Genomic DNA, 7,983 nt, shown 5'->3' on the forward strand with positions numbered 1-7,983 from the left:
TAGCATCACGGCTAACTGAGAAATATTTTCGGTTCATTATGAGACTGTGGAGGTACATAAACCTAGCTAGCTAGAGATATTAGCCCCAAAACCATTTAACAAGTACAGGAACAGCTAGCTAACTAGCTTGAGTGGAAGTCTGCTGAAGTAGTCTACAGTCATACAAGCAGTTACACCTCTATTAAACTTAAATACCATAGATCAAATATATTTACCCCAGTAATATCATCAAAACTTACCTGACTGAAAGAAGTCCTTGGGCTCAAATACTTTTTGTATAAATACTAGTGTGGCCTCAATAGCCCTGCTGTAGTGTGTAGCATGCTGGGAAGAGTGCACTGCACATGTAATGGAGGAATGCACAGTGAAGGGTTGAAATTCAACTGAATTTGCATTAAATCAGGTTGTTTTAGCTAATAATCATGCTGCAAGATGCTAGCATGTTGCATTCAATGTTTATTCCCATTAATTCCCATATATTCCCGTTAATTCCCATGGAAAGTTTCCAACTTTGAATATTCCCGGAATTTTGCAACCCTTGTTGTGGGTTAGAATCTTGTGTGTATTTGTCAGCCCCGGACTGACCGGTGATCAGTGGTGGGTGTATCTACCTCCCTTCGCCCCAATTCAGGCCTACTCAAGTGGCGGCCTGGGGGAGGGGGGAAATCCCCTTCTCTTTCTCTCCATCCTGGAATGCTGGTCGCTTATACAATACTGTACGTCTCCTCTGCTTACCTGTCAGCACTTTCACTTTTGATCGGGAAATCCAGTTTTTGTCCTTCTTTCCCGTTTTGTTAGTTTTTGCGACGGCGTCCGCTTGACAGGCCTCTGTAACACTCGCAGTGTGGGCTCATTAAAGGAGCGCGGCGAGTTTCATGTTCCGTGATTCAATCAAATAGCGCAACAGAGATGGATGTACATGAAGACGACAGAAAAGATATCTCTGCCAAAAATCTAAACGTCGTATACATGTTTTGCCAAATAGTAGGCTTATTATATAAGTAAAGAAAAGCAGGCAGCAACTCACACATTCTCATATTTTCTGTAACATCCAGGACGAAATATCAACAAGCTGGAAAAATGTCTCAACTATAAGCTACGTGAAGGAGCCCAGAATTGTTTTTATTTAAATATGTCATGGTAAGCAAACCCTACAAAGTATTAAATCAATAAATTGATATAAAATTGAGTAGATTGCGCGTTTTCTAATGTAGGAAAAAATCCCATATTTTTAACAATTTTCCCAGGACATTTTCTATATTTTAAAATGCCAATGTTGATGCATTAAACACACGTAATAAAGGTGTTTGTGAAATCCCCTGATGGTTTTTTGGTGCTAGATTAACCACAACGTTAGCGCCGCAAAAACATTATGGACCTAATTTACTAAACTCAAAATACCGTGCCGTAAACAGCATGTGCAAACTATTTAAATTGTGTGTACTATTAGTGGGCGTGTTGCATGCGATTTACTAAGACTGCGTGATCGATTGAAAAGTGGCTCAGACCGCCTTTTTTTAAATGAGGATTTTGGGTGTACTATACAGGGCGTCGCGGTGGAGACTTTGATTGATTGAAACTTTTATTAGTAGATAGCACAGTACATATTCCGTACAATTGACCACTAAATGGTAACACCCGAATAAGTTTTTCAACTTCCACGTTAATCAATTCATGGTACAAATATATACTATCAGCATAATACAGTCATCACACAAGTTAATCATCAGTGTATATACATTGAATTATTTACATTATTTACAATCGGGGGGGGTGGGATGTGGAGGGGGTTGGGGTGGGGGGGGTTAGGTTGGGTTGCTATCAGCACTTCAGTCATTAACAATTATATCATCTGAGAAATGGACGTTGTAGTGTCTGACTTCATAGGATATGTACAGCGAGTGGTGACAATAGTGAGATCAGAAAGCATAAGAACAAGAATATACATTTGATTATTTACATTTGATTATTTACAATCCGGGGAGGTTGAATGTGGTGGGGGCAGGGGGTTAGGCTAGGGTTGTAGTTGACTGGAGGTGTTCTTTTAGTGCGGTTTTGAAGGAGGATAGAGATGCACTTTCTTTTACACCTGTTGGGAGTGCATTCCATATTGATGTGGCATAGAAGGAGAATGAGTTAAGACCTTTGTTAGATTGGAATCTGGGTTTGACGTGGTTTGTGCAGCTCCCCCTGGTGTTGTGGTTACGGCGGTCATTTACGTTATGGAAGTAGTTTGACATGTACTTCGGTATCAGGGAGGTGTAGCGAATTTTATAGACTAGGCTCAGTGCAAGTTGTTTAACTCTGTCCCTCCACTCTGAGCCAGCCCACTTTGGAGAAGTGGGTTGGAGTGAGGTGTGATCTGGGGTGGAGGTCTAGAAGTAATCTGACTAGCTTGTTCTGGGATGTTTGGAGTCTAGATTTGAGGGTTTTGGAGGTGCTAGGGTACCAGGAGGTGCATGCGTAGTCGAAAAAGGGTTCAATGAGAGTTCCCGCTAGAATCTTCATGGTGCTTTTGTTGACCAGAGAGGAGATTCTGTAGAGAAATCTCGTTCGTTGGTTGACCTTTTTGATTACCTGTACCTTCGTTGCCATTTTATCACAGGAAAGATTAGCCTCTAGAATGGAACATAGGTAGGTGACCTCATCTTTCCTAGTGATAACAATGTCACCCACTTTAATAGTGAAGTCACTGACTTTCTTAAGGTTGATTTGGGACCCAAATAGGATGGATTCCGTTTTACCTAAGTGTATGACTAGCTTGTTGTCAGCGAGCCAGGTGTAAATTCTACAGAGTTTGGATTTTTTCCACCTGTGATTTGTCCTTGCCGGATACCAGCACGGCAGAGTCATCCGCAAACAGGAACAATTCACAGTCGCATGCTGATGACATGTCGTTTACGTATATTAGGAACAGTAAAGGCCCTAATATACTGCCTTGGGGGACTCCACAGCTTACTGCGAGGGGGGGGGGCAGTGTGCCGTTCACCTCTACCACGTGTTTCCTCCCTTCCAAGTAAGATTGCATCCAGCTCGATGAGGTTTTATCCAATCCGATTGCTTTAAGCTTATCCAACAGTATAGCGTGGTTTACAGACACTCTTACCCACTGCACATTTATTTTATCATGCTCATACCTGTGGCGTTTGGCTATATTTTCAAACATGCAGGAGACATCTACCACTTTTCATGGGCATTTTAGAAGCAGTCATGCAGTGCATCTACATTGAGGGGCAGTGAGGTTGCACATTACTTTGCTCAGAACACAAAAAATGCATATTTTAAGAAATATTTTTCATACGAGATATTTTAAAACCGTATTTTTCAGACTATAAGGCGCACTTGAAATCCTTTCATTTTCTGTCAGAAAGCGACTTGAACATGGTCTATAAAGCATAATCTATGCAACATTTTGACTAAAGAACCACCATTACATGTTATGTACACCACAAGGAAATGTTTTAAATTTTGAAAAAAAATCATTATATGACCCCTTTAAGGTGACTTATAATCAGGTTCGCCTTTTGTATGAAAAAAGACCTAAATAGACCCGCTCATCGGCAGTGCGCCTTATAATCCGGTGCGTCCTATGGTCCAGAAAGTACGGCATATATGTGGATAAAACCGAACGTCATTAAATGAATACTAAAGGACACCAAAATACATCAATTTAATTTGTTTTAATCAGTCCCCTAAGTCCTCTAGCAGCTACAGTATAACATTATAAAATGATGTGGCTGAATAGACAATGTATCTAGTATATATATTTTTTCTGACCGTTTAAATATGTTGACACACACACGTACTGTAAGATGGAGGATTCTCGTCTGTGCAGCGGCGGCACTGATCCTGCAGCTGTGTGGAACTGTCAGTTTGCACATCCTTCTCACACGTGCTAAACAAAACGCAAAATAGTGTATATAATTTATTTAGCAGAGGGGTAAAACCCTTAAAATTGCTAAATGTAATACATTTTAAAAAAGCCCAACATAATAAATAGATAAATATAGGTATAATTTTTCAGATAGTCATCCGTGCTTCCAAGTTTTCTCCCCTATCCCAGATGTTGTTTTTTTTAACTCTTTTATGCATTTTAATGTATTTTTGGCAATCAAGCATAAAAACTGTCTAAATAAACTAGTAATATTAATACTACAGCAATAGTGGCCACGAGATGAGATGATGGTTTATTTTTTATATTTGATTAAACAAATGTAAAGGTAACGTGGTTGTCATGTTAAAAACCTTATTCAAAAGGTCGTAAACAGGCCATGAAATTATTAGATTTATAAAAAATAATTACTACTTTGCTGACAGATTCCCCAGGGTCCTGTGAGTGTATGACAAAGAGTTGCAGTACACGCTTTAAACCAGCAGCTGGCGCCTGTTAGCGATTGGCAGGTTAATGAGTGTCCACTGTTTACCTTCCATGTATTCGCAATGACCTCTTTAGTCACTGCAAAGTACACTGACTACTTCTTCTATACCAACACTCCTGCTAGACCACTTTTTTCCAGTCCAGTGGGGAAAAAATAAGCTCTCCACCTATATTTGGGCACCTTATGGGCAGCTTCCCAGCAACAGCATGGCGACTCAATTAGTGGTGGAACCGCTCATGATGGATGGTGCCTTTGAGAGCGGGTGTCAGGTGATTAGCACTTAATTTGCTGTAAGTGATACCAGTAGCCACTCAGCTGGATAAACGCAAGCCGACACAACTTTCCAGCATTTTTTGCGAGCAGGGCTGATTGAAACGTGTAACATAAGTGTGGTTATGGTAAATCTTTGGATTGGAAGCGCCCACTTTGTCAAAATACCACATTAATCATTGAATATGACAATGATTACAGTATCTGGGTGTTTGGGGTTCTTTTTTTTGGACGCAAGCTGCGTTGGCATGCGTAGTGAGACATCTTGTTTTGGACAAAAATGTTGACCCTGTTCTTGTGATGTCACTGGATCACATCAGTATATATTATTTTGGCTCCAGGGCCCGACCGCACTTTGGCTTGCAGCTCAGGAAATAACTTGGACTCACCTGCTGCCTGGCTCAGCTCCCTGCTTTTATTTTGAAAGCCCCACCGTATTCGCTTTGCTAACTTTCACAAGTGTTGTTTTAAAGTTTGCCCGGTGGGTTTGGACTCATCCGCTCATTCCTTTGCAGGGGCTATCCAGGTTCTACGTGCTCAAATGCACACTAGTCTTTCTGTCCTCATGCAATGTTTCCTCCTCGCCTCAGAGCCAGAAACCCGGCCAGCATGCGTTGCGTCAAAAGCTGCCCGTTCAACGATGACGTCTGCACGCGAGACCCCGTCCGCCTCATCACCTACTCCATCTTCAGCTTGCCCACCTACAGACACCTGAGTCAGCCAGAAGGTGAGGCCGATCATGCCGATTCCAGCGTTTCCACGTGTACCTGAATACGCTTTGTCGCCATGTCGTGTCCGACAGATGTCATTTTCCTACGGACGACGTCGTCCACCTCCAACACGGGCGGTTACGTGGTCTTTGACATCCTGAAGACCGACGACCAGCACTCCTTTGACGTGGTCAGGCGCTCCCATCAGGGTTTTATAATGGGTAAGAGGACACACAGCAGAAGGCAGGACCTCAATAGAGGATCTTTGATTAGTGTAGGTCGCTAAAAATAGAAGATCTTTGCTTAGCCTTTTTGTAGTTGGCCCTTATAGATAGTGAAGAGCTAACATTCTTGCAGTAGGTCCCTAAGAATAGAGGATCTTTTCCTAGCGTTTTTGTACTCCTTATAGATGGTATAGGGCTCCGGTCATATAGCGGATCTTTGATAAATAATTTTTGCTGTAGGTCTTTAAAAATAAATGTCTAGCGTTTTTTTGTAGTTGACCCTTATCGATAGTAAAGGGCGCTTGTCATATTTAGGATCTTTGACCAGCATTTTTGCAGAAGTTTCTTAAAAATAGAAGATCTTTGCCTAACGTTTTTGTAGTCCCTTATAGATGATAAAGGGCTGCGGTCCTATAGCGGATCTTTGATTAGTGCTTTTTGCAGTAGGTCTCCAAAAATATAATATCTTTGCCTCGCGTTTTTGTAGTCGATCTTTGATTAATGATTTTTGCGGTACGTCCTTACAGGATCTTTGACTAGCATTTTTGTAGTCAGCCCTTTTAAATAGTAAAGGGCTGCTGTCATATAGAGAATCTTTAGTTAGTGCTTTTTTCAGTAGGTCCCTAAAAACAGCAGAGCCTAAGCTGTCATATACAGGATCTTTGACAAGCATTTTTGCGGAACAACCCTAAAAATAAACACAGCCTAGCCTTTTTTGTAGTCGGCCCTTATAGACCGTAAAAAACTATTGTCAAATAGGGGATCTTTGACTAGCAGTTGTTCGCAGGTCCTTTAAAAAGAGGATCTTTGCCTTCTGTTTTTGAGTCGGAGCCCTTATAGACTGTTTAAAGGGGAACTGCAATTTTTTTTTAGATTATACGCATAATTTACAAACCTTATGAAAGACAAAAACCCATGTCTTTTTAATGCGTTCTAAGTAGTAAATAAAAGTCCTCTTACAATGCAGGCAATGGGAGCTATGATGTCATTGCGTCTATTGCGTTTATTCTGACCATACAACCCACTAAATAACCATCCAAAAAGCACCAACAATACTGCATTTACATGTCGTGACCTGAATAATAACCAAGTATTGGCGATATTGTTATTATAAGCGCTAACGTTAAGGACCCACATTTAGCGGTGCATTGATCAGAGAGAGGCAACTTCCTTCTGCTGCTGTATTGACTTCATCAGCTGCTGAGCTGCTTTCTCGCCTCAGACCTTGTGAAAGTTAATTCTAATATTGATCATAAATCATGCCTCTCACCTGGACAGTAAAATTATGTGGACTTAAACTGGGAATTTGGTACACTTTGACAGCCAATTTATACCCGGAGATGGCGGGAAAGACAAGCGAAATATGCTGGTTTGCACCCACCTTTTTTTTTTTAACCCTTTGCAAGAATTATGAGTCATTCTTTATCTAAATGGAAGGATATCAACAGTTGACATCCTAGTGAGAGCAGACAGTGTACAGTAAGTGATGTTTTATTATGTTTGCTGACTCCCATGATGTCTGCAGTGCGTAATAATCTGTGATGCTGTCTGAGGAAAAATGAAATGAATACGTCGCTCTATGCTTAAAATGGACAAAACACAGAAATATAAAATGGTATTATGAATGTGACTCTGTTACTACATTACATATATTCTTACAGGATGTTTATAAAACCTTGATGGCGGTGTTTACATTTTTAGAGTGCTTTATATGCAGAATAAAATGACTTCCATAGGCTCCATTGTAAGCTGACTTTTAAATGCATTTATTTACGAGTTAGAATGCATTAAAAAAGAAAAGCATATGTGTTCTTGTCTTACATAAGGATTGTGAATGATAGGCAAAATTCCCCAAAAAAGTGCAGTTCCCCTTTAAGTGCTCCGGTCATATAGATGATCTTTGACTAGCAGGTGTTAGGAGGTTCTTAAAAAAGAGCAGAGCGCTCCTGACATATAGAGTCTTTGACAAGCATTTTTGCAGTATGTGCCTGTCACATAGAGCAGGGGTCCCCAACCACCGGTCCGTGACGCATTGGTTACCGGGCCGCACAGAGACATTGAATAATTTATAACCGACCGCATTTTCTCCTACTTAACTTTGGCCAGTCCCACCAGACACACCAATGAGCTTCTTCATAGATGTATTATAAAACTCCTGAAGGTAGGTTGCGATTTGCTGTATTTGTTACATTGGACAATGCACATTAATAAACATATAAAATGTAAAGTGTAACAGTTGGTTGGGGGGTGCATAATCAATGAAAATAACATAACATAACAAAGGTGCCAAATCGTAGCCAAAAGCTAGGTTCCATCTGCAGTCCGCGGCAGGTTGATGATCTAAGATCAGGGCAGATCAAGAACAAATTGACAATAGTAGTTCAAGTGCATAAGGCAGAT

At 40.8% G+C, this 7,983-nt stretch overlaps 2 protein-coding genes across 2 annotated transcripts in view; one reads left to right on the plus strand and one right to left on the minus strand.

The window, feature by feature from the left end:
* Nucleotides 1-7,125, plus strand: part of LOC133662561 (fibulin-1-like) — a 24,018-nt gene extending 16,893 nt beyond the window's left edge. Inside the window, exons 15-17 of the mRNA XM_062066676.1 lie at nucleotides 5,240-5,376; nucleotides 5,452-5,580; nucleotides 7,109-7,125. Of these exons, the coding sequence (XP_061922660.1) occupies nucleotides 5,240-5,376; nucleotides 5,452-5,580; nucleotides 7,109-7,125 (283 nt within the window). The remainder of the gene's footprint in view (nucleotides 1-5,239; nucleotides 5,377-5,451; nucleotides 5,581-7,108) is intronic.
* Nucleotides 7,126-7,160: 35 nt separating this feature from the next.
* LOC133662562 (sugar phosphate exchanger 3-like) overlaps nucleotides 7,161-7,983 on the minus strand; it is an 86,125-nt gene continuing 85,302 nt past the window's right edge. The window contains 1 exon segment of the mRNA XM_062066677.1: nucleotides 7,161-7,165. Coding sequence (XP_061922661.1) covers nucleotides 7,161-7,165 — 5 coding nt within the window.

Source organism: Entelurus aequoreus, linkage group LG12 (assembly GCF_033978785.1).
Source record: "Entelurus aequoreus isolate RoL-2023_Sb linkage group LG12, RoL_Eaeq_v1.1, whole genome shotgun sequence".
Classification (NCBI taxonomy): domain Eukaryota; kingdom Metazoa; phylum Chordata; class Actinopteri; order Syngnathiformes; family Syngnathidae; genus Entelurus; species Entelurus aequoreus.